The sequence below is a fragment of the Magnolia sinica genome, chromosome 6 (genome assembly GCF_029962835.1).
Source record: "Magnolia sinica isolate HGM2019 chromosome 6, MsV1, whole genome shotgun sequence".
Classification (NCBI taxonomy): Eukaryota; Viridiplantae; Streptophyta; class Magnoliopsida; order Magnoliales; family Magnoliaceae; genus Magnolia; species Magnolia sinica.
This window is the reverse complement of record NC_080578.1, coordinates 5,998,836-6,025,886: the sequence shown is the minus strand read 5'-3', so window position 1 is coordinate 6,025,886 and position 27,051 is coordinate 5,998,836. Positions and strand designations below refer to the sequence as shown.

Genomic DNA, 27,051 nt, shown 5'->3' with positions numbered 1-27,051 from the left:
GTAAAGCTTTAATAAAACTAAAAACTCTTAAAAAAAACTCCAAATATTGCTCTTGAATGCTTTGAATGATGTTTTAGAATGTCCTAGGAGGCCCTATTTATAAGAAGGGAACTCCGATTTTCGTACAAAGTTGAAAACCCTAGAAAACGCCTCAACTATACGTATTTTCCCAAAATAGACTTCTCGCTGCATGGTTCATTTAAAACGGACTTTCTGCTGCGCAGTTTTCCAAAATAAACTTCACAGCTTCAGAATACACTTTTTTAGGACGATTTCAGGATTCTTCACTTGAAATCTTCGATTCTCTTCATTCCTCGCTTGGTTTTCTTGGATCTTTGGCATATGAATTCTTCAATCTTGATCTCCTAAGATCCATCCCTTGCCTTGGTGATTTTTGAGTATCAAATTCTTACTTTTTAGCATCCTTTCAATTCAAGCTCTTAAATTCACCTTGCAACACATACATGAGTAAAATAGAATATTAAGATGATTTATGTTCATAAAACCAAGGTATAAATGGAGAAAATTATGTAATATTTGAGTCTCAACAAGAATCAAAATATCTCTCTACTTGTGGCCAATCGAGAAAATCTTCTATACATAATAAACCGTTAAAACTAGGAAGTTCGACTTTACCTCGATAGTCCAACGGACGATCTAGATGATCACTTCCATGGATTGGTCGTCGGGCAAAACCCTCATTAAGATCCTCGTCACTAGAACTTGAATCATCGGTGTAGCCCTACGGTTTGTCATTGGTAGTGCTCTACGAAAATCGGGGTTGCGTCATACGACCATGGGTGGTGGAGCCACTATGGGTGGGGAGCAACCAAAGGTGGTGGCACACCGCCTGGGGCTCGGGCGATAGCGTATCCATGAGACGGTCAAGAGTTGTCTGCGGCCCTTGCTGGTCAATCGACTCTCCGGTGAAAGCTTCCATTCTTTCGACGGATAACGAATCCACTGGATCACCGTCCCAGGATTTTGATTCATACATTTATTGTTTGCTATCGGCCCGAGGGGAATCCTCGCTTTGATACCAATTGACCCAGAGATGAACCTCAAGGGGATAACTACTCCGAATCCATGGAGCTTCTCTGGACTCCTCATAGAGGCTTCTCAAATCCACGAGGAAAGAAAGTAGAAAATAGAAATAAATTCTAATAAATTCAAAATTGATTAATTAATTAATAAAAATGAGTTCACAACCCTTTAAATAGGGGTACCAAGCAATGAGAAAGAAATTGGAATCAAACTATAACTCAAACTCCTAGAATCCGCGACTTACTATAAATAGTAAACTTACTATTTATAGACGGTCGTGATGTCTACTAGTGCGCAAGGTTTTCAGCCAAAATAGTAAGTGTCCTATTTGGCTTCACCAAACCGTTCTCCTAATTATTCTAAGCTCTTTTCACGTTGGGCGCAACTCCTAAAGCCCGACGGATGAAGAGTTATAATCAAACTAAAACTTACTATTTATAGTAAAAACGGAATTAAAACAGGGAAACGACCATCGATCAAGGGGTTTTTCGCAATTCCGGGCTGCAAAACCCGCATAGCGGGGTTGGTTGGCTAAAGTAGCTCGTTCTACCCCAAAATCATATATTTTACGTCAGATAACTCATTCCGGATTGTGAGATATGCCCGATTTAAGGTCCGATGGTCCGGATCACTTCTGTCGTCGACCGGGCCTTTTCTACGACTTTATGAACATGTTGGATGATAAACATCATGGTGAGCCCTAGTAAGTTTTCAATGATAATCGTCATTATCTCAGTTGCTTCATTTGATGTGGTCCAATTGAACCTTTGATCTGCCTTATTTTGGGTTCATACCCTAAAATGAACCATAAAAGGTGATAGAACAAGATAAAATCCATACATCATGGTGTGGCAAGACAAAATCCTCTTCCATATGGCATGGCCTCTATGGCATCTAAGAATGGAGCATGAGCTAAAGTCTATGGTCCGCTTCAATTATGTACATCTATAGCTCATGTGTATGTTTTTATCGTTTTGGTTTATATTTTATTTTGGGTTGTGTATGGTTGTGTTGGATCATTTAGCTAAGCCCATTGATTAGTTATTACAAGGTTGGTTAGCTCAACCAACCAAACTTACCTGTGCCATTTACTTAGAACAACTGATATTGTTAAAACCAAGCGTGATCTATTAATGTCATTATATCAAGATGTCCATCACCATTATTAGTCGACAGTACAATGGCTAATCTTATGTGGCACAAAAGGTCATGCAAGTGTTGCTCACATTGGAAGTGTTTGCACATAAGATCTTAAAAGTCGTCCTCACCTTATTTACATCTGGCTAGTCCACGTTACTCAATGAAAAGCTACTTGTGTTGGCATAGTTTAAAAATTGGGAGAGAAATGTACTCATGACAAGTGAAATTGTCAATGCTTATCTCTATGAGACATGCATCCTTCCAAAAAGTGCTAATGCTTGGTGTCTTTTTGGGAGCGTGGATTTGGAACCCCCTGAATTAGAAACCCCCTGGATTTGAAATCATCCCAGTGTGTTTGGCACTTGGAGTGTGAATCAACTTTAATCCAAAAGTACCTATTCATTTGGAACCCCGTGAATGAGAAACCCTTTGGATTTGCAATCATCCCAGTGTGCTTGGCACCCTGGAGTGCGAATTAACTTTAATCCAAAAGTATCTATCCATGGTATATTTATAGGGGTTTGAATTTAATTACTAAATCAATTTTAATTTCTCTAATTAGTGAGATATGTAATTTTTGAGACGATGTTTGTGATAAGCCCGTTGAAATATATGTTTTGCTCGAAAATGATGAAATTCCAAGTCTCGGATGGGCCACAAGCACAAGATCATGTTTGACTGACTAACCAACGAATTTTAATCGTTGATTTACATGGACAATGTTTGGACGGTGCTAATCATCATTAGCGGGTCATGTGCCTAATAGAATGATAGTGTATAGTGACACACATGTTACACTTGCAACTATTGAAATGATTTTAGGTGTAATCCAAGCTCTCACCGTGGATTACAAACCCACTCAAAGAGGGGACTGGAAACCCTCAGATTTGAAACTAGTTGCTTTATGCTGCCAAACAACTAGGGGCCCTCAAATCCCCTCCAATCCACAGTGCCAAGTGACCCCTTAGTGTTGTAACGACCCCTTCGTGTTGTATGCCTAGCATCCAAAAGGTAATCATCTCATCTCTCACAAGCATGTGGCTGATGTACACGGGATATGCATGACTCTTAGTATGATAAAGAAATTTCTAAAAGACTTGTCGATGCCAGATTCTTTGTAGTCCAACGTAGAATCAACTGAAAGTAACATTTCTACTCTTTCGGATGTAAGGAAATTTGAGCAAATAAGGAAAAGCTATTCAAAAATAGAAGTGGATCGCATACGATGGTACTATGTAGAGAGGATTTTAAATCTTAATAGGATATGCCTCTACCGTCTCAGAAGCCTTTAAATGAAGTACCTAAAGAAGAGCTCTAGGCCATCACTAACAATAATTAATCAAACTCTTTATAGCTCTATGTTGTTTGTCCCTTTGTTGTTGATGGACGTTTATTTATTTTATAGCTCCATGTTGTTTGTAAAATTAATCAGCTATGTTGCACCAAGTTTGTAGCCATTAATTTAACTTAGTTTTGTTATATTGTAGCCATGTTGCAACAAGTTTAGAGCCATTAATTTTATTTTTATTCAGCCATGTTGTAGCAAGTTTGTAGCGATTAATTTAACTTGGTTTTGCTATGGCACTTGTTGCTATACCTCATTGGTAGGTTCTCTGGAGTTTCAACATAAGGTCATGGGTTCTCACACCCTGCGTACTGTGAGTGTGCGAGAGTGTGTGGGGTCGGTGTGCATGTCGGGGTGTGAGTGCATGAGTGTGTGGGGGAGGGGTGAGTGTCTCTATATATAAAAAAAGTTGGTTTTGCTTTTGTCCAACACGTTACTATACTATGCCCGAGTAGGTTAAATATTCATAACTCAATCGTCGGATTCTCAAATTATCGAGCCTTTACTTGATATATCTTTGATCACATCCTACTAACTTCATGCCACGACTCTCCAAGTTACCGTAGGGATTTCATTTTTCCTTCGCTTAGTTTATTTTCTTATTCTTTGATATATTGCTTTAACTTTCTAATTAATAAAATCAGTGATCCAATCTTATTTTTGTCCAATGCCTATTGTTTAATTAAGAAAGTCAATCTTCTCAATGTTTTTAAGGAAAAAAAAATCTCATCCAAAAGGATTAGCCCTTCCCTTTTAAAATTGTTTCATCATTGTAAAAATTGATGGTTGAACCATTGGGCCAACCTCTATAGGTCTAGTTCTAATCTAACTAGTTCGACACGTGGGTCAGAAGCATTTAATCAAGTTGAACATGATCTTAGCATACCTGACACTAAATCTAATTCCATACCTTTAACCAAATTTAGGCTATTTTGTAACATGTGCAACCAAGTATCTAGATTGAACATCAACATCTTGTAATTGTCTTTGAGTGTCTGTCTCTCTGTATATGTCTATCTTTGTCTCGAAAGTGAGTGCAATGTATTTACAGGTTGGTGGGCTTGATTTTTTGAGCACATTGAGGCAAGAACTTTAGTGCTTACCTTAACAATGCCATGGTGCAAAAGTTTCTGTGTCTGGTGTGCAGCCTGTTGTTGGTTTTATACATTCTTGTCACAACATGACTGATGCAGGGATGAACATGATGAGGATAACTACTCCGAATCCACAGAGCTTCTCTGGACTCCTCACAGAGACTTCTCGAATCCACGAGGAAAGAAAGCAGAAAATACAAAAAAATTCTAATAAATTCGAAATTGATTAATTCATCAATAAAAACGAGTTCACAACCCTTTAAATAGGGGTACTAAGCAATGGGAAAGAAATCAGAATCAAACTACAACTCAAACTCCTAGAATCCGCGACTTACTATAAATAGTAAACTTACTATTTATAGACGGTCGTGATGTCTACTAGTGCACAAGGTTTTCGGCCAAAAATAGTAAGTGTCCTATTTGGCTTCACCAAACCGTTTTCCTAATTATTCTAAGCTCTTTTCACGTTGGGCGCAACTCCTAAAGCCCGACGGATGAAGAGTTATAATCAAACTAAAACTTACTATTTATAGTAAAAGCGAGCGAAATTAAAACAGGGAAACGACCGTCAATTTAGGGGTTTTTCACAATTCCGGGCTGCGCAACTTGGCATAGCAAGGTTGGTTGGCTAAAGTAGCTCGTTCTACCCCAAAATCATATATTTTATGTCAGATAACTGCTTGCCTTAACAATGCCACGGTGCAAAAGTCTCTGCGTCTGGTGTGCAGCCTGTTGTTGGTTTTATACATTCTTGTCACAACATGACAATGATATTGCTTAGTGTAGAGTTGTTATCGTTGGGTTGATGCGATGTAAAGTTGCCATTAGATACGTGGATCCTGTTTTGGTTAAGTACTAAAGTATAGATGTTAACACCAACTAATCGATTTGTGGGCATTTAATAGATAGTAAAATCTAAAAGGAATAAATGTTCCAAAATTTTAGCAAAAAAAAATGATATTTTCCTATGGGTATAAGAATTAGAACCCCAGTGGATTTTGTGAGGCTGGGAAACATCGAGTTTGGCGAGGTCCCAGAGTCTTTAATTGGTCATTTGCCACTGTTAGATATGGGATGCAAAACATGTTTGATCGAAACCAATTTCAATGTGGCAAGATTTGATTGGTCAACCTATGTATGATGTCTTAATTGAAAGGTCTCTAATAAGAGTACCAGTTATGTGAGCCAAGGGTAACTACTTAGTAGGTAGTGCTGGGCATCGAGTTGAGTCGAACTAAGTTAAGGCCGACTCGACTTGATCTGGTTTTGAAATATGCTTGATGCAAATTTGATCCAACTCGATACCAAGTCCAACATGCCTGACTCGATCCAAGTTTGGTTTGGCCTGGATTGATCCAGACCGAGTCCGAGCCAGCTAGAAGTACCTAGTCGGGTCAAGTTGGCACCAAGTTAGATTGAGAGATGAGGGAGGGAGAGACCAAGAGAGTGGAGAGGAGAGAGACAAGGAGGAGGAGGTGGGTAGTTGTCAGGTTTGGAAAATGATGAGGATGAGGGAGGGAGAGATATTTTGGGCTCTGGTTGGGGTAGGGTGCGGCGGGTAGGGTTAGAGAGTCGAGTTTCGGATCGAGTTGGGTCTAATCGGATTGGATCGAGTTTCGGGTTGAGTCGGGTCAAGTTATTAGGTAACTCGAACTCGACTCTGTTTGAGTTCGAATTGGGCGAAGCTACTCAGTTCGGACCGACTCACCCATTCGGTTCGGGTCGAGTCGAATCTGAACGAGTCAAGTTGGATCGAGTCGTCCGGTGCTCACATCTATTAGTAGGTGAGGCCTTGATCGTGGAGCCTACCTCAATGTATTTGTTATATATCCACGATGCTCATTTGTTGAGGCAGGTCCAAACTTCAGGTGAGCCATATAGTAGGAACTGAGTTCCACCATTAAAAGGGGTTACAAAAGTTTTAAATCAAGCTGTAGTGTCCCGATTCATATAGCTAATCATTTGCACATAGACATATACATACCTATCTCATAAGTAATACGTAAAAAATTTAAGCATAATGAATCAGTGAAGATGATAAAAGTAATTTTAAATAGTATATCAGATAATCAAAGTGTGTCTTAGGAAGTTTCTTGTGGTGGGTGGTCATCGCCACTTTTTTCCAATGGTGTGGTCCACCTAATATTTAGGTTTTTATATATATATATATATATATATTGGACCATGCCCAAAAATAATCCGGTAAAATGATTGGATGGTACGTATATACAACACAAATTGATAGAGCTCACCCACTAAGCTGTTATTCTATTCCACCTAGGGGTGTACACGAGTCGATCTGAGTCGAACTGGGCTCAACCCGGCCCGATCCGGTCACCAGCCACACTCAGCCCGAACCTTGCCTGACTCCATCACCGGGCCAACATGTCCAGCCCGAACTCAGCCCGGTAAGCAATCGGGCGAGTTCGGGCCGAGTTCGGGCCTGTTCCATCTACAAAGGGATGGACGACTTTCTCACTTCTCTCGTCTCAAATGATTAGGATAAAGATTTAGGAATATATATATATATATATATATATATATATATATATATATATATATATATATATATATATATATATATATATCTCTCTCTCTCTCTCGGAACGCTCACCTACGAACTGGTTCGCACCGACTACATACGAACTTTTTTGAGAACTTTTTGTATCTGATGATTCTCGACAATCTGAACGGTCCACATGAAGCAGAACCTCTTAAAACCTCTTAGTACAAATATTTGCTTTGAACCAAAACTTTGGTGGGCCATGAAAAATGCAAACAACTTTTTCCCTTGATTTGAATTTCTCCTTGCTATGGTCCACTAGAATCTTAGATCAGGGTGAAAATTCACCTCCTAAGGTTTCATGGGATTCCGCATCTTATGGACCGTTCGGATTCAACACCCATTACACGTGTGCAAAGGTACGCACGTGCGTAGGTGAGCATGCCACTATATATATATATATATATATATATATATATATATATATATATATATATATATATATATATAGCCGAGTCGGGTTTCGGATCGAGTCGGGCCGAATTGCGACATGGTTGAACTGAGTTCGAGCTGAAGAAAATGGCCCGTCCTGGCCCGAACTCAGTTCCGGGTCGGGCGGAGTCGAGCTTTTTCCGACTGAGTTGAGCGATTTAACCAGACTAGCCCAGTTCACGTACAGCCCTAATTCCACCAAGTGAGTGCTGTGTTGACATGGCAAAGTTACATGGGTCTACCTTGATGTTGTGTTATATCCACGGGCTTCATCTATTTTGTAATATCATTTTAGTGTATGAGTTAAACAACGAGGTAGATCCAAATCTCAAGTAACTACACTAGAAAACAGTAGATATTGAATGCCTGCCATTGAACCACGGAGCTTTGGGAAGAAGCTAATATTTGTGTTTCCCTTTCATCTAAGTCTTGTTTATATTTTCCTTTCATCTAAATCCGTATGACGTTATGATATGGTCCACTTGAACTTTGTATCTAGATCATTTTTGGGATCGTACCTTACGATGGGGCATAATGGATGGCTGGTGTGGATGTAACACATACATCACTGTAGGGCCCACAGACTTTGCCACGTCAACATAACACCCACTTTGTCAGCGTGTGTTGCCCTACGGAATTGGAGGTCATCCAAATCATATGGTTAAACGTGGATGGATTATATCTAAGAAATAACAATGCCCAAGTATCCCAACCATTCAATCCGGTTACCAGTAGCCAGGGCCACACACGATGAGAAATGTTAGATTTCGGACGTCTCATCTTCATGTGCTAAAAACAAACGCACCACGCGTGTGTACAGGATGAATGTCCATGGAATCATACCGTCACTCGATAGGAAACGGATTGGCTACTCCCCCTGCCACCAGCCCCGTGGCTGATGGTCGGTGCTCTGTGGCCCCTACCATGATGTATTTGTTTCATCCATTCCGTTAATCCATTTTTAAAGATAATTTTAGGGTTTATACAAAAAATGAGAGGGATATAAATCTCAGGTGGACCACACCACAGGAAAACAATAATGATTGGATATCCACCATTTAAATCCTCCTAAGGCCCACTGTACTGTTTATTTGACATCCAATATGTTGATTAGGTCATACAGACCCAGATTAAGGGAAAAAACAAAGATCATCTTGATCCAAAACTTTTATGGCCCCCCAAAAAGTTTTTAATGGTCGATGCTCGTTTAACACTGTTTCCTGTAATGTGGTCCACTTGAGATTGGGATATAACTCATTTTCAGTGTAATACCATAAAATTATCTATAAAAATATATGGACGGAATGGATGAAACACATACATTAGGGTGGTGCCCACAGAGCACCGACCATCAGCCATTGGCTGGTGGCAGGGGGAGTAGCCAATCCGTTTCCCACTTGATAATCCTTAATCAATAAATGGACGGTAATGAAAAACAAAAAACAAAAGTCAGAAGGCAGCGGATTAGGTGCGTCCCAACCTTACCCAACGCAGTGCGGCCCTGAACGTAGGTCCCATCTTTATTTGTGTATTGTATATCCACGCCGTCCATCTGTATTCATATCTCTTTCTATTGCATAAGCTCCAAAATGAAGCAAATACAACCCTCTGGTGCTCACAGCGTATGAAACAGTGGTGTTTGACCATTAAAAACTTCTTGTAGGCAACAGAAGTTTTGGATCAAGTTGATATTTGATTTTCACTTCATCCAGGTCTGTGTGACCTTATCAACATGTAGGATGGAAAATAAACATTACCTTAGACATTGGTGGGCCCTAAGAAGTTTTTAATGGTGGGCCTTTAATTAACACTGTTTCGTATGGTGTGGTCCACTTAATATTTTGATCTGCTTTATTTTTAGTATTAATTACTAAAATGATCTATAAAAACGGATGGACGGCATGGATATATATAATACATAGATGGAATTGGGATACAATGTGAGGGCCGCACTGTCTCGGGTGAGGCTGGGGCCGCACCTAACCCTCTCCCCGTTGAAATATTCTCCGTGCGAATTTGAAGGGCCGTTCCACACCGACTCCGACGTGTGATTTTCCTATAAAAACCCGATACTCTTGCAGCTATCCCTTTTACATCTCGGATTGCATCCATCACTCTGCTAGAGTATCAGTTTTCATTCCCTCTTTTTATATCTCGGCCGTAAATTTCAGATCGTCTCTGTTCATCATCAATAACCGAACCGTCTGATCGATTGACTGCTGTCCCACTTGAATTTCATCAACAAAGCTTCATCATCCCTGACTGAATGGAGTTTTGTTGTGGAAATAGAGAAAGAAAGGAAAAAAGGGAAAAGAGGAAGGTATTTGGAATTTCGAAACTACTTCCTACTCTCTCTTCATTGATTTAGGGACAGGTATTCGTCGCAAGAGCTCAGGCCCACTTACTTACACGGGTGGCATCTCCTTCGTAGCAAGAAGTTCAATGCTTCTTAATCCGTACGGTGGCGATGGACCCAGCGTGGGCCCCACATGCATAAATCGGCAACTTCAAGTGAACGGTCAGAATCTTCGCAATCTTAGACTATCTTTTTTTTTTTTTTTTTCTTTTTCTCAGACGGTCTTTGGGTTTACCCACGGTTTAACTTTAAATTACCAGATTACCCTTTCAATTGCTTGAATCTCAGACTTCGTGGTCTTAGTTGATGATGATAGAAAAATTTACGGTCAAGATCGCTTTGATAGAAAAATGGTCAAACGATGGAAATTGAACTGTGTGTCTGGACGATCTAACCGTAAGATTAGGCCACCTAAACGGTTGGTTTGGATTGAATGTATAATCAATCTACACCATCATCACCTGGGTCCATCTTGGATTGTCCCTATCTTCATGAATCACTTTGTCACGGATGATCCTAGCCATTCGCTTGATGGCAGTGGCATTGCCGTCTGGATTGATTATAACGAAGGGTTGCATCTTATTAATCTAGACCGTCCATCTTTTGGGACCCAGTGTATTGCCCACATCTGGCAAAATGCACATATCTATGAAGAATCACATTGAGAGAACAATCCTAGCCATCTGATTGATGTCCATTAAAATGGAAACAACGAAAAATGTTGAATGATCAATCTGGATTGTCCATCTCAAACGATAAGATCATGAACATCCATCATATAGGTTCCACCCCGGATTACGGACGCGGATTGCCTGTAGACCCGGTGGTGACACAACTCTGTGGGGCCCACCATGATGTATGCGTTTTATCCACACCAACCATCCGCTTTGCCAGATCATTTTAGGGCATGAGCACAAAAATGAGGCAGATCCAAAGCTCAAGTAGACCACACCAAAGGAAACAGTAGGGGATTGAATGCCTGCCATTGAAAACTTCTTGAAGGCCACAGAAGTTTTGGATCAAGCTGATATTTGTGTTTTTGACCTTATGAACATGTTGGATGGCAAATAAACATCATGGTGGGCCCTAGGAAGTTTCCGACGGTGGGTGTCATTATCCCCCTAGCTTCCTATGTGTGGTCCAGTTGAGCTTTGGATCTGCCTCATTTTTTGGGGTCATGCCTTAAAACGATATGGAAAAACGGATGGACGACTTAGATAAACCACATACATCACAGTGGGCCCCACAGAGTTAGGTCGCCGAGTCCCCGGATTTCCCATATCTATTAGGAGCCATTTTTGATGGATGATCCTAACCATCTGTAGAACAGATGATCCAATGATTCATGTAGAGCATCCAATGTATGGACACCTTGGATTGCCTAGATCTCTCAAGGATCATCACTTCGATTGAATTGATTGATGACCAATGAAGTGGAAAATCCATATTTATTATAGTAAAAATTTGGACCATCAATCATGTTCACGTCTTTTGGGAATCATTGGCCGATCTTAATTGTAAAATGGATAGTCTACATTGATTACGTAGAAAAAGTAAATGATCAATCTTGACCATCCATCATGTGGGCCTCCAACTCTCTCAAGTGATGAGTGTATTGGACAATGTACTTGAAATACATAAAAAGTTGGTCCAATAATCTATCCAGACCACCCATCATGTTACATGTAGGCCTCATACTTTCTCAATAATCACTTTGATTAAATGATCCTACCCATCAGCAATAACAGCTAAAACAAAAATCTAAGATTTGATTGTAACAAGAGTTGTTCGATCCGAATCGCCCAATCAATGGTCTATAAAATAAATGGTCCATATCAATTACAATAAAAAAAAGTCTAATCTTTGATCCTGATTGTTCACAATGAGGGAATTAACTCTGATTGTCATGTCTCTCAGTATCTTCTATATCTTCCCATATTTTAGTTCAATACTCGTGTACTTTCTTTAGAAAAATGTCATATATATATATATATATATATATATATATATATATTGGAAATTCGATGGCTTGATTTTGTTTATAAATAGAAAATTTGTTTCTTCCATCCTATATGTTATAAAAGAAAACAATGGCAAGGATAACGATGCTTTTACATTATATGATGCCTTTAATAAACTTTCTCATAGCAATTCTCAATAAACTGGAATATACCACGATGACGACAGTTGAAGAAGAGAAAATCAGACTTGAGTTCAGTGCAAAGATTCTGGAAGCCATTCAGTACAAAGATCTTTAAAAGTTTAAGTGGGCCCTTTTTGTAGAAGACGTGTGTTGGAAAGGCATATTTTGAAGGTTGGGCTAGAAAGAATTTGATCTTGGAAGAAATTAAATGGAGGTGGAGATCAATGGCTGTGGTTAAAAGAAGGTGATAAAAATTACCAAGTTCGTCCATGATATTGCCAATGCTAGAAGGACAAATCGGATTCTTAACCTTGTGGTTAATGACGAGAGAGTAGAACAAAAATTTGCTATTTGTGAGTCTCTTGTTAACTTCTATTCTGACTTGTTAGCTGATGAGGGTTGGGAGCAGCCATGGTCAGATAGTTTGCTTTTGATCAAATTGGCGATTCCGGAGTTGCTTGGTTGGAAAGAACCTTTGAGGAAGAGGAGGTGCTTGAGGCTGTGAGAAGTTTTGTTTGGAATAAATCCTTGGTCCTGGTGGTTTTTCCACTGGTTTCTTCTTGATATTCTGGGAGGACATCAAAGGGGATGTTATATAGCTTATATATTTGAGTTCTTTGTGATGGAGATTATCAAAATATATTGGCATTTCTTTTGGTGCTTAGTCACCAAAAGAGAAGATGCCGAGTGTTTGAGAGACTTCTAGCTGAGTAGTCTCATTGGGGGACCCTATAAAATTCTTGCAAAGGTCCTTGTGTCCAGGCTTCACAAGGTGCTTGGGGGAATCATTTTGAAGATGAAAGGTGCCTTTTGTGTTTAGGAAGCAGATTCTGGAGGGTGCCCTTGCCCATGGATGCATCGACTCCCAAGTAGAAATATGTAAAAGCGGGTATTATTTGCAACATGGATTTAAAAAGGCGTATGACTTTGTTGATTGGAATTTCCTTCAATATCTTCTAAGCTGCTTGGGGTTTGTTAACAAATGGAGAAGCTGGATTTGGGGATGCATAAGTTCAGCTCATTTCTCAGTGTTAGTAAGGGGGCGTTTGGATTGTAAGTTACTTAAGATAAGCTACTTATGCCTTAAGTTGCTTATCTTAGTTTCTACTTATTAAGCAGATAAGTACGTTTGGGAAACAACATGTTTATCAGCTTCTCTCTCTCTCTCTCTCTCTCTCTCTCTCTCTCTCTCTCTCTCTCTCTCCTGATGCCTCTCTTAAGCAACTTATGAAAAGTAGAAAAGCTAAAAAGAATTACCTGAAATGATTAAGTAATTTTAAGTAAAAAGCTACTTATAACTAATCATAAACCAAACTTACTTATCTGAAATAAGTTACGTATCTACTGCTGTAAGTAGAAAAAGTAACTTATTTGGTGGTATCCAAACGGAAGGGTTCTTCAAAAACAGTAGATGGGTATACAAGGGGATCCTCTATCCCTTTCCTTTTTTGTGATTATGGCCAAGACCCTTACTAAAATGTTGGATCATGCAAGCATCCACAGTCTCATCATGGGTTTTGAGGTGGAGCTTGCTAATTTCCAAATCTCCACACCTTCAGTTGGCTAATGGCACTCCTGCTTTGTGAGGTGGATTGAGCCAAGTCAATAACCTTTACAAGATTATCCAATGCAAGGTGGTTTGGGTTAAATGTTAACATTGAAATGAGCAAAATCTTAAGCATTCGCCTGAGCTAGAAGGTGGTTGTGGCCTTTGCTCAAATCTATGGTTGCAAACCAAGAAAAATTCTCGTCTGCCAATCTAGGTCTCCCCGTGTGCATTAGTTTGCTGGCCAAGCACCTATGAGTTGTGGTGGTAGAAAGAATGGCATGAAAATTATTGAAGTGGAGTTGTCATCTTTCTATTTGAGGAAGAATCACAATTGGGTTGCCTTCTCGGGTCTCGCCGGCGTTGCCTTTAGGTTGTGATGTGCCTCGAGAGATCAAATCTGCTCATGCAACCATGTCACTCTACTATGTCTTTGTTCTGTTGTGTGGCTAGTGTTATTCATTGATTAGAAAAAATCCAAAGGGATTATCTCTAGCAAGGGATGAAAAATAAACAAGCTTCACTTGGTTAGTTGGGACGAGTTATGTAAAACTAAGGAAGTCAGAGGGTTTGGAATTAGGATCCTAATATCTACGAATATGGCTCTTCTTGGGAAATGATTATGGAGGTTTGAGGAAGATGAGGGTAAATTGTGGAAATGCCTCATCGTGGGCCATACCTTTAGTTAGACCATAGGTCATCAAGTCTTTTCTTACAACCTCCATCCACATTCTTTTGGGCTTTTTTCCCTTGCCCTTTTAGAGCCTTCAACTTCTACCAACTCACTCTTGACCACTGTGGTTCTAGGTCTTTGTTGCACATGACCAAACCATTTAAGTCTACTTTTTCTCATCTTGGTACCGGTCTTACTTCATTTCTAGTTCTATTCCTTTCCTGTCTTGCCACTCATCCATCTCAACGTCCTCATTTCAGCTACATTCATGATTGGCCTTATGGCCTATAAAAATTCCTTTGATATTGAGTGGTAAACAACAATCACATAAAAGTCCAAAGGCATATCTCCATTTCTTCCACCCTGCTTGGGCAACATCCTTCTCAGTCTCTCCACTCTCATGAATTACTAACTCAAGGTATTGAAAGTGGTCATACTGCTTGGGCATTTTCACACCGGCTTGAGTGGGGTGGCTTGTGGGATGTGGGGACACACTTGTGGTGGGTGGCTCATGTGAGGCGGAACCCATGTGATTTGGGGCCCACGAGGAGGGTTCGTCAGGGGACCTAACCCATGGATGTGGGGCTTGGGCTATGAGATAAAGGGATTAATTCACCATGATCTATCAATCCAAACTTTTAGAGCAAGTGGTTAATTGTCCTACATCAAATTGGTATCAGAGCGAGAGGTCTCGTGTTCGAGACTCCTCACCTGGGGTGATTGATGCAGGAGCATTTTCATATTGGGCTTGTGTGGGGTAGCCTGTGGGATGTGCGGGCATACTTGCGGTGGGCGGCCTATGTGAGGTGGAACCCATGTAATTTGGGGCCCACGAGGGGGTGAGGCGGAACCTATGTGATTTGGGGCCCACGAGGAGGGTTTGACCGATGATCTAACCCCTGGATGTGGGGCTTGGGCTATGAGATAAATGAATTAATTCACCATGTTATATTAGTTCGAGCTTTTAGAGCAATTGGTTAATTGTTCTACATCAGGTCATTTTGAAAAACCATCTTAACTAATTCCCTATTTTCACTTCTATTGGTGTTAAAATTGCACTCCATATACTCCGTTTTAGTTCGACTAATCTTAAATCCTTTAGTTCTAAAGCACCCTTCCATAAATCTAGCTTTGTGTTTATGCCCTTCCTCATCTTGTCAATCAAAACCAAAACTATGTCATCTGCAAACAACATACACCATGGGATCTTTCCTGCAAATTCCTTGTTAACTCATGGACCATAACCAATGCGAAAGGCTACAAGCTCAATGCCGACCCCTGGTGCAAGCATACAATGATTGGGAATTCACTTGTCTCTCTTCTAGTGATCCTCACATTTGTTACCGCTCTTTCATATATATCCTTTATCATGTCAATATGTCCTCTTGAAACTCCTTTCTTTCCCAACACCCATTATATTAACTCTTTAGGGACCCTATTTTATGCTTTCTCTAAGTCAATAAAGACCATGTGGAGATCCTTTCTCGTCTTCTATATTTCTCCATCAATTGTCTAAGCAGGAAAATAGTTTGTGGAAATGCATCAATCTAAATAAATATGAGGCGAAGGAAGGTAGACAATTCCCTTGGCTATCAATTCAGTATAGGGCTTTGGGTTAGTAGAAAGAGGTGTTAAGAGTCATTGGAACCTGCAGGAGAGAGATCTTTTTCATGCCTTGGGCTGGCTCTTGGATTTGGTTCCGGTTTGGACAGATGATGAGGGGATCGACCTCGTAATGTGGTCTTTTCCAGGATTTTTAGTCAAGGCAGGTGGACTCATCTTTCAGTATGTGTCTAATTTGGCAGATAGAGTGGTGTGGCTCCATGCCTTTGAAGGAACCTTTCAGATGATGAGATTGAAGACTTTAGCTCCCTTATGAGTCTTATAAGGTGCTAGCTTAGTGCTTTATGAGCTAGATAGGTGAGTGTTGAATCTCAACAGGTCATGCTGATTCTCTATTATGTCCTTGTACTTAGTTATCTCGTCTCTGTCCACTCTGAGTGCCCTGGATCCCATACATTATGCTTGGGAGGAAGGCATGTAAGAGAAGGAATTCCCTCTATAGGCCATCTTTGCTTGCCATGCTTTTGAGCAATTTGGTAATAGCTTGACTTGTTGGGATAAATCATGCCCTTCTGATGCGGTCTTCCTAAAAGCAAAACATTTGGTTAACAATCGGGCTTTAGCATCTAAGGATTCGTTGATAGACGTGGGGATTTCTTGGGGGATCTGTGAGGAGTTTCTTCTCATTTGTATCTTGGATGATGCCTTACAATCCTCCTCTTTTTTTTAATTTTTTTTACTGCATAAAATTTTCTGCATCCTTTAAAAAAAAATCAACGTTGTCTGGCTTTTCCTTATTTGGTGATATCTAAGGAATGTGCCTTTTTGTTGGGTCCAATTAGCTGTTGGTTGGGGTTCATGTCAAGAAATGGAAACTTCTTTTATATATATTTATATTATATAATATATTCTATTTATGGCTATTTTTTTTGCTTAGCCTGACACTTTTTATCTGCTAATTGAGTTAGAGGCTTATTTCTTAGATTGCATTTGTTATCAACTGAATGCGTTTCCAGATGCAAAAATATATCTTGTCAACTGTTGTTTTGTTGCTACACCTTTTTAAGAAACAAGTGAGGGAGTGCCTTCTTCCCCCTCCTTTCACACGTGCCAATTGGATACACGCTTGCAACATCCAAACTATGTGTCATGTGGTAATGTCACACTACCATGCCTCTTACCACTCCCACCCCCACCCCCCCCCAAAACAAAAAAAAAAACATGCCTCAAATATCAAGATAATTAGAATTTAGGTGGGCCACCCCAGTCAAGCGCATTTTGCACCCTTAGTATTTTGAATTTTCCCAGGATCAAATTAAATGACCCAAATTCATTAACTCTCAGTGCTCATTTTGAGATTTTGTCGTATTTTTTTTGCTACTTTTAACATTCTAACTTTTGAAGCAATTCTACTTTGAGCAGGAAGTAGATCGAGATTTGTTTCGCTTTGATATATGGTAGAAGAGAAATTGAGTGCACGTGTAAAGACTCACACAGAAGTGGGAAGCAGTGGAGTGTTCCATGATGGATTCAGGGACACTTCTCTGATAGAAACTTGAAAACTTCTTCTTGATCATGTCTGCACTCATTAGTTGTCGCAGAAGAATACTGCTGTACACTATTTTTTCAGAGCTGATGAGCATATAGGTGGCATTCCTTATTTCTTCCAATGGAGTGTAATGATAGCTTTGTATCTGAAGAGCATCGAGAATTGCTTAGATCTGCTGCAGAGAGCATGGATCCAACATCGGTCTCGCCGTTGGAAATCAGCACGTCCCCGAAGTCCCCTAAAGCTCAGCATGGCAAGCATGGCTATGGTAGAGAAAGTCCAATTAAGCATGACAGGCATTCACATTCGGGACGTGATGGCCGTCCCAAAAAGGGTAAATATGCAAGGCCCTTGTTCAAGTAAGATTAATATAAATTTTGTGATTATTTAAGGTGCATTTGGTTGGACCAAATATTTTGAGCTATCTGGGCTCAGGGCTGGCCCACCAACTAGCCAAGTACCCAGCTCAACGTTATTGAATAAGTTGGGCCAGACAAGGACAGGCTAGGCTGTCCTCTTGAGCCCTTCGCAGACCCAATAGTTATTTGTTCGCAAAACTCATGACCAGGTGCAGCCATAGATCTTTGGCCTCAGCCCAGATCCAGCGGGCAAACCTGGACCACTTTTGCCTCTTTATAGCCTACAGATATATGGTATGGTGTTCCCGGACACTGCATGTACTTACGGTGCTTACATGGCTGTGTAGTACTTCCAACACTTCTTACGTCTATAAAAAATATAATCAACACTTTTGCATCCTAAAATGTTGTAGTTTGGAATATCCAAGTACAACCATCTGCAGGTTAAGATCTTTATACCATCACCACCACCACCATCATCATCATCTAAGCCTTATCCCAAATAATTGGAGTCAGCTACGTGGATCTTGTTCCGCCATTCCTATCAATCTAAGTCCATAACTTCAGTTAGACTATAGGTCATCAAGTCTTTTCCTACTACCTCCCATGTCCTTTGGGCCTTCCCCTTGCCCTTTTGGAGCCTTTAACTTCTAACAACTCACTATATCTAACCGGTGTAGTTTGTGGTCTCTATTGCACCTAATCAAAACGTCAAGTATACAAGATCTGTATATGTTATGGTTAAAAAACCTAAAACCTTGATTCAACTCCAAGGTCTGTTGAGTTGAGTCAAGTAAATCGGATGAGTTTTTTTTTTTTCGTGACATGATTTAATATTTGAAATACAATAATATATGTAAATATTGTCAACTCTTGGCGAGTTGACTTGAGTTTTATCTGAGTTTCATCAAGTTTTTCTTGACCACCATCGAAATGGTCAAGGTGATTCTAGTCTTGACCGAGTCGTGACTGTTGAGTCGAGCAACCCAAAAGAGTTTCTTGGAGCTTTTTTAATAAGTCTTTTCTGATTATATTCTAATATATGAAAACAATGTCGAGTTGTATAGAATTTCATCGTTTTTTTTTCTTTTTTTTTCTTTTTGTCTTAGTCGAGTCATGTTCTTTCAAGTCCAAATTGAGGTTTTCTCAAGGCTCGATGAAATAAATCTGTTCGAATTGACTCTTAAGTTGGTCTTGAGTCTTTTTATTTATTTATTTATTTATTTATTAACTATGATATATTGTTTTTTGTGTTCTTTATTTTATCCTTCTCTCTTATTTTTATCCCCCAAAAGAAAATTGATGTAGTAGACCTACACGGTTTTGATTTAATGCATGGTCTTGCATGATCTCAATCATCCGGTAGTGGGAACTAGATCCCTGGACCAGAAAAATAACATTGTTCTGCTGATCAGTTGGATCACACTTGTATAAGAAAAATGGCCAATTAGAAAAAAGTCACTTGAGCTGATAATCCTAACCATCTGATTGTGAATAGGAAAATGAATGGTGCATATTGATTATAATAGAGGTCCAATCATTGATTTGGTTTGGGGTTCCACGTTTGATTGCTATTTTTGAGATGGAGGGCCAAGATAGATGACGGGAGAGGGTGAGGGGAGGGATGTTTGGGACTTGGGAGAGTCATCAGTAAAGTGACTTAATATTATATATATTTGTAGGTTCCCACAATCTAGGAAAATAATGCATTATCAAGCTATCATGTATCAAAATTATTATTCTAATGTGTTCCAAATGCCATTCTTAGTATAATTCAATGAATTATGCTATAATGTATTAATTGTATATTATATAATGAGGTTTGTAATGAGCTATTCAAATGGGCCCTTACTGTTGGCTTCTATAAATTGTTTCACCAAAAATTTCCAATGCCCTATTTTCAGTAAGTGAAATTTCCATTTGTATCACTCACGGATTAAAATATCTGGACAGGTGGGTCAGGCGGAAAAGGCACGTGGGGTGGATTACTTGAAACAGGAGACAGTTATTTTGTCGATGAAAATGATCCAAACTATGACAGCAATGAGGTAAATTATCAATCTGGAAAATTGCACACAATGAATGACACAGTTATAACTAAAATTAAACCGTCCGATCACGGGTCCACTCTAGATACATCTGAGGTCCAAAATTTGATTGATTGGATGATAACAGACTTTGCTGTGGACACTTGTTTGTTGAATCCGGACTGTTGATTACTTTTAATTTTAATCTCAATTAGATAATACCAATTGTGCTGCTTAGGAAGTCAATAAGGGCTTGTTTGGGTGCCACTTAAAAATGAGTCTATCGTATTTTAGATAATCGTAATTATGTACTAGAGATCATAGTTTTAAAAAAATTACTGTTTATCAAGATTATTTTTAATCCTTACCAAAAAGAAATATAATCTCTAATACATTAATAATATTAACTGCAATGTGATTAACACATTTTTAAGTGGCAACCAAACAAGGCCTAAGGCTTTTCTTAATTTATGATCCATCCGAAGTGGGGCAGACATTAACATTTGTGAAAATGATATGCTTACAGGAAAACTGCCCATCTAATTCTAGCAAGTCACCTGAAGATTTCAAGGAGTACAAGAAGAAGGCCACTGTGATTGTGGAAGAATATTTTGCGACTGACGACATCATCGCGACCGCAAACGAATTAAAAGATCTCGGCTATCCGGAATACCTTTTCTATTTCGTTAAAAAGCTCATTTCGATGGCCATGGATCGACATGACAAGGAGAAAGAAATGGCTTCTCTTCTGTTATCGACTCTCTATGCCGATGTCATCGATCCGCCAGAAGTTTATAAAGGATATAGCAAGCTCGTCGAGTCAGCTGATGACTTAGCCGTAGATATACCAGATGTAGTTGATGTTCTAGCTCTCTTCATAGCTCGGGCTGTGGTTGATGACATACTCCCGCCGGCATTTCTGACGAAACAAATGGCCGCACTGCCAAAGGAGTTAAAAGGGGTGGAAGTGCTAAGGCGGGCCGAGAAGTGCTACTTGTCTGCCCCACTCCATGCAGAGATCATTGAGCGTCGATGGGGCGGAAGCAAGAACAGGACAGTTGAGGACGTGAAGGCTAACATAAACAGTCTGTTGATCGAGTATGTAGCATGTGGGGATAAGGCAGAGGCCTGTAGATGTATCAAACATTTGAAAGTGCCCTTCTTCCATCATGAGATTGTTAAGCGGGCCTTGATACTAGCGATGGAGAGACGGGCTGCCGAGGGCCCGATTCTTGATTTGTTGAAGGAAGCTGCTGAAGAAGGTGTTATTAATTCGAGCCAGATAAAGAAGGGGTTCAGCCGGCTTATCGATACCATTGACGACTTATCGCTTGATATCCCTAGCGCGAGAGATCTTTTGCAGTCATTGATCTCTAAGGCCGCATCAGAGGGTTGGCTGTGTGCTTCCTCGCTGAAGTCGCTTTCTGTTCAGCAGGAAAAAGGATTGGAAGACAATGCCACTCAGCTTTTCAAGATCAGAGCAATGGCCATCATTCAAGAATATTTCCTGACAAGGGACGTTTTTGAGGTGATCAGCAGTTTGGAATCAGAGAATCCAAATGCCTCCGCTGAACTGAATGCCATCTTTGTGAAGAAGCTGATAATGCTGGCGATGGATCGGAAGAACAGACAGAAGGAGATGGCTTCCGTCCTGCTGACGTCTCTCCATTTCCCAGCCGATGACATTATGAATGGTTTTCTTCTACTGATCGAGTCAGCAGAAGACACCGCTCTGGACATTCCTGCTGTCGTCGAGGATCTAGCTATGTTCTTAGCACGGGCCGTTGTGGATGAAGTCCTGGCCCCGCTGCATTTGGAGGAGATTGGCAGCCAATGCGTGGGGCTGGACTCAATTGGAGCCAAGGTGCTTAAGATGGCTCGATCGCTGCTGAAGGCCCGCCTATCAGGGGAGCGGATACTGAGGTGTTGGGGCAGCGGTGCGAGTAGCCAGACGGGATGGGAGATCGAGGACATTAAGGACAAGATTGGGAAGCTACTGGAGGAGTATGATTCTGGCGGGGACATGCGGGAAGCATGCCGGTGCATCAAAGAGCTCAGCATGCCATTTTTCCACCATGAGGTCGTTAAGAAGGCATTAGTGACAGTTATGGAGAAGAAAAATGAAAGGTTGTGGGGCTTGTTAGGAGAATGTTACAATGTCGGACTTATAACTACTAATCAGATGGGTAAGGGATTTGGGAGGGTGGCAGACTGCATGGATGATTTGGCATTGGACGTGCCAGATGTGGAGGCCCAGTACAAGCATTATGTGGAGCGGGCCAAGATTGCCGGCTGGCTGGATCCTTCATTCTCAGCTGTTAGATCTGGACTTCCAATTGAGAATGGATTTTGTTCATGAAAAATGAGGTGGGTCTTCCATTCATTTACTGCAATGTATAAAGCTTTCTGACTGATCAGATGTTCTAAACTTCCTTCTATTTCATTTACTGCAATGTATAAAGATTTGTGACTTATCTTTGCTTACTCATATCACCTGGTGACTCTTGATGTACATGGGCTAGCTCCATAGGTTCCTTTACATGCTGCACACGTGCCATCCTGGAAAGTGTGGGACATGAACAGTTCATCAGATCCGTGTGCAAAGATCAGGTCAGTCCACTCATAAGGCGGGCTTGCACGTATGTTGAATGTGGACCTTTTAGCTTTATTTTTCTTTTACACTGTCCACTCTTTTTGAATAGGGGTGGCCCACTTAGTTTTGGGTATGGTCATCTTTACAGTCTTGGGCGCGAGCTCATTGCAGTGTGTGTATGGCATCTAATCTGTCCAGCAAGGTTGCCCCACAGTAAGTAGGATGCCCTAAAAATTAGGCTGATCTAATCATCATATGAATAGGGCACCATGAATAGGCTGGTGAATAGCTTTTACACACAGACTGATAACTTTTTACAAGTACATGAATAACCTGTAGGATAAGCTTATTTTAGATAAACTTGTAGGTGAACTTCCTCTCAATCTGATTTAAGTAAAATTTCCAAAATCATGAAGCAACTTTCCTTGAAAATCCCCATTTGTCAAGCACCCTCATGTTTGGTTCTTCAGTATCCTATGAAAGACAAAGTAAATGAGTTATCATTATCATTTCCTGGTGTTTGTCATTACATTTTTTTATTTTTATATTGATTTATGAGAAAAACATACAATGTTGCAAAATCATCATTGCAGTAAAATATAAGTGTGATGTCACCGTATAATTATTAGAGTAAATAATCATTACCTATTTATAACCATTTACCATCATAATTGGAAAACCAAACAGGCACAATAAAAGGATTGCGGGACACGCCTGCATATCGTTACATTATCACGTGGCATGTGGGGCATTAATCAATTGATGATAGAACATGTGGTACATGTGGGGCTCTTATCGACAGTGATGGTGATGCATTGGGTGAGCCGGGGTGCATGTAGCATGGATGAAGCATTGTACATTAATATGGGGTGAATGATCATGAGACGTGGGGTGGCTTTTTCTTTTATTTATTTATTATTATATTATTTTTATTACACACTCACACGCATCACGATAGATACTCGAAGCCATGACTTGTGTTAAAACTTTTGTAAGCCTCCTTGTGCTGAGACATGTGGGTCACTTAAAGATGAATGATGGCACATGTGACATGTATGATGCTTAATGCTCATACGAATCATCTAAATATTGACTTTTGTAAGTCTGCCTTGTGTTGAGACATGTGGGTCACTTAAAGATGAATGATGGCACAAGTGACATGTATGATGCTTGATGCTCATACGAATCATCTAAGGCCGTGTTTGGATTCACAGTTTCAAGTGTATAGTATTGTATTAGTGGGGTTTTGATGGGATATGTCCCTCGTTTGGAAACGAACGGCGGGCGACGCATTCAACGCGCGCGAATACGCCCGAGAACCACTTTGCATCATCGATGGGATTGTACCGCGCAATCGGCCGGACGTTCTGTCAGACGTAAACAGGAAGAAAGCATTTTCTTCTTTCACCGTGTTGTTGGTAATGCCTAGTATGGCCGTCTTTTGACAAATCCACACCGTTCATCATCTTCCTCTCGAGATTTAAACCATGAATGGTGAGTTTGATCATCCGATGATGTGGCCCACTGAGCAATCAAGCTGAAACAATAGCCGAACGGTTTTCTTTTGATCATTGTAGCGATCATGTGGAAATACGTGGCCATGAAAGATCAATATGTTTTTAATGGGTTTTTCTCCCTCTACCTGATGAACGGTTCAGATCCACCTTTCACTGCATGATGGTGGCCCACAACGAAAAGATGGAATTTCTGTTTTACAACAGAGTCGACGTACGTTGACTCTGTGAAGTTTGGTAGAAAAACCATTCGGAAGGGAGTGCTTTTGGAGTGAAATTAGCGTGACCTATGAAGGTGTTTACTTCATCGTCCATTTCATGTTTAACGGTTGAGATTCTGCAATAGTTTGCATAGAAATGAAAGGACACCTACGCAAGGATAATGCTCACCCTCTGAAGTAAATGAATGGCTCAGATCATTCAATGGAATAGTGAGTGGGCCCCACTACACGCACGTATATACATCGTGTGGCCCTTATTCGATCGTTTCCAAACATTGATCTGACATGAAATTGTATACATGTTAGAGTAATACGTCATATCCAAACATTGGTTAGTGGCATGTCTCCGCTACATGTATTCTGAATATCGCCCAACGTATACATGAACAGTACCAGATAAAATACAATACAATCAAAACTGAATCCAAACACGCCCTAAATATTGACATGTGAGGTGCTTGAAGATGAACGGTGGCACATATGACACATTGTCACTTGCATACCCAAAGATACTGTTCATGCAAACTTGTGTTCCTGACATAACTTTGCTTACTACCAAATGACCCCATAAGAGGTATCATCATCCATACCATTGCCAAGTATTTTCTAACTCGTCTTCTAATCGAGGGTGAGGATCTTCAACCAAAGAATTTTTGCAGGCCATGTACGATGGCACTCGGTAGATGAAGGGTCTTGATCATCACGAGATAGGGCAGGAGAGACAAACACGAATTTCAGAAGGTGAATCATGGCACACATGTTTGAGATCTCGGCCAATCATGAGATGGGACCAACGATGAATATGCCACAACCGGAAATCAGTCAATCCATGCTGGATCAATGGCCATGACACCCTCTTGATCCTGGCCAAACCCGCATAATCCCCAATAAGAGCAAACCTCCAAGCCATTCCAATCTAGCGATACTCTACCCCTCTTGATTTTGGAAACATTTGACGGTCCAGATCCCTGAAAATTTCAATTCAGTTATAAAGTGGACCACACTAGGGTGAAGAAAATTCAATTATTAAAAAGAAAATCACCAACGGCCTTTATTCATCATACACGGATGGTCGACCTGATGGTGGACCAGCCCCGTTTTAGTTACGTAGCATGTTTAATAGAGCCATAGAGAGATCATGGGCCGAACTATGTGGACAGTGACACCGTTTGGATGCCCACCTTTTTTGAGTTATAGAGGCAGGACCACCGAACGTGAATGTCCTGAAGAACACGCAAACAAGGATTAAGAAGCAAAAGTCTCATTTTTTGTCTTTTTCAAGGGAGGAAAAAGAGAGTAATCGAGAACAATACACCAGCAAACGAACACTGTGAAGATCCTTACATCCTTGTGAAACGATTCCGTATCTCATTTATAAGCAGGTGGTCCACAGCTGGTGCTCCATTACTTGCATAGTGTGCACTAAAATATCTGATGGAAATTATTTGGTACTCTGGCATACCATAGCTCTTGATACACAGCTCGTGAATGGATATTTTAATCTCTGATTCATGGATGCTTGTTGATATCAGATTATTGGATATTTTTCGTTTTTAATTGTCCAATCAATCTGCTATTCAGATAATTAATTAGGATTTTTTTTCAATAATACTTCTATATTTGACGAAATACTTGCATGCCGCTTATGCATTTCTAAGTAATTCGCAAGCGCCTGTGTATCATCTATCACACTGCCAGAGTATCGAAGTTTTCTGAAAATCTAATTCGTGTGATTGTACATACTCTTTTTAAATCAGATGCTCCTGACCGTCTAGTTCGTGGACTGTAGAACAGTCAATTAGAAAAAGAGGGAGGTTGACGGTGTGCAATTTTGCAGTGGGACCCATAAATCACGAGGCCCACTAGATGGATTGTACGGATGATTGGTTGTAGTGGGTGGGTCAAATTCTTGGGTGTCCTTGCGTCCTCAATTTAAAGGGGTGTGGAGGATGCGGCTTCAGTGGATCCCTGTAGGGCCCACCGTGATGTATTTATCTTAAATCCACGCCGTCCATCCATTTCACGAGATCATTTTAGGGTATGAGCCCAAAATCGTAGCAGATCTAAATCTCAGGTAGACCACACCACAGGAAAGAGTTGAGATTGACCGTTAAAAACTTCTCTGTGGCCAGAAAAAGTTTTGGATCAAGCTGATATTTGTGTGGTCTGTTCATCTGGGTCTTTCGATCTTATCAACAGGTCGGATAGAAAATAAACATTCCGGTGTCCCCCAATAACTTTTTAATGGTGGGCTTTCAATCACCACCGTTTCCTGTTGTGTGGTCCACTTCATTTTTTGGGCATACCGTAAAATGATCCGGCGAAACGGATGGACTGCGTGGATATAAAACACGCACATCACGGTGGGCCCCAAAGTCAGGGATCCACCGAAGCCGCGTCCACGCACTATGATGTGAGGTGTCTGCTCTAACCGACTCACCTATGGGCTACTGTACCAAAAGTTGTGGTACCGTACCATTTTTGCCACCAGCATGCCACTCTTTTGAGAAAATCAATACCATGAAAATCAGGCTGATCCACTGACTAGGTGGGCTACACCTGTTTGCTATCATTGATTCTAATCGTGTGGCTCACCTTATAGCTGCCGGACCTGATTTTTTACCGGATGATCTTGACAGTCACTCATACCATTTTCAAGGTGTCTGTATTCTACACAAGTGGCATGTCGGCAGCAAAGATGGTATGGTACCACACAAGTTGTAGTACGTTGCCTGCGGGTAAATCACCTCTCCTTGAATGTTAGTCACGTGAATTACGAGTAGGCGGTGAAAGTGTGCAACTCGTGTATGAATGGGCCTAGCGCAACTGGCCCATGCACGTCCTTTAAAAGATGGTCAGGTCCAATCCAAACTCACCCAAAAGTTAATA

General features: G+C 40.5%; 1 protein-coding gene across 3 annotated transcripts; it reads left to right on the top strand.

Moving 5' to 3' along the window:
* Positions 1–9,586: 9,586 nt before the first annotated feature.
* On the top strand, positions 9,587–22,306 carry LOC131248062 (MA3 DOMAIN-CONTAINING TRANSLATION REGULATORY FACTOR 2). 3 transcript variants are annotated; one of them, XM_058248107.1, is made up of 4 exons: positions 9,587–10,136; positions 17,322–17,807; positions 19,761–19,855; positions 20,361–22,306. In XM_058248107.1, exons 2-4 carry the CDS (start codon positions 17,579–17,581, stop codon positions 22,191–22,193), a joined length of 2,157 nt encoding a protein of 718 aa, XP_058104090.1. In that variant the 5' UTR covers positions 9,587–10,136; positions 17,322–17,578; the 3' UTR covers positions 22,194–22,306. The 3 variants fall into 3 exon arrangements, with proteins under 3 accessions (XP_058104090.1, XP_058104092.1, XP_058104091.1); XM_058248108.1 differs by having other exon boundaries at positions 9,590–10,136; positions 17,322–17,782; XM_058248109.1 differs by lacking the exon at positions 17,322–17,807 and having other exon boundaries at positions 9,588–10,136.
* Positions 22,307–27,051: the final 4,745 nt, after the last annotated feature.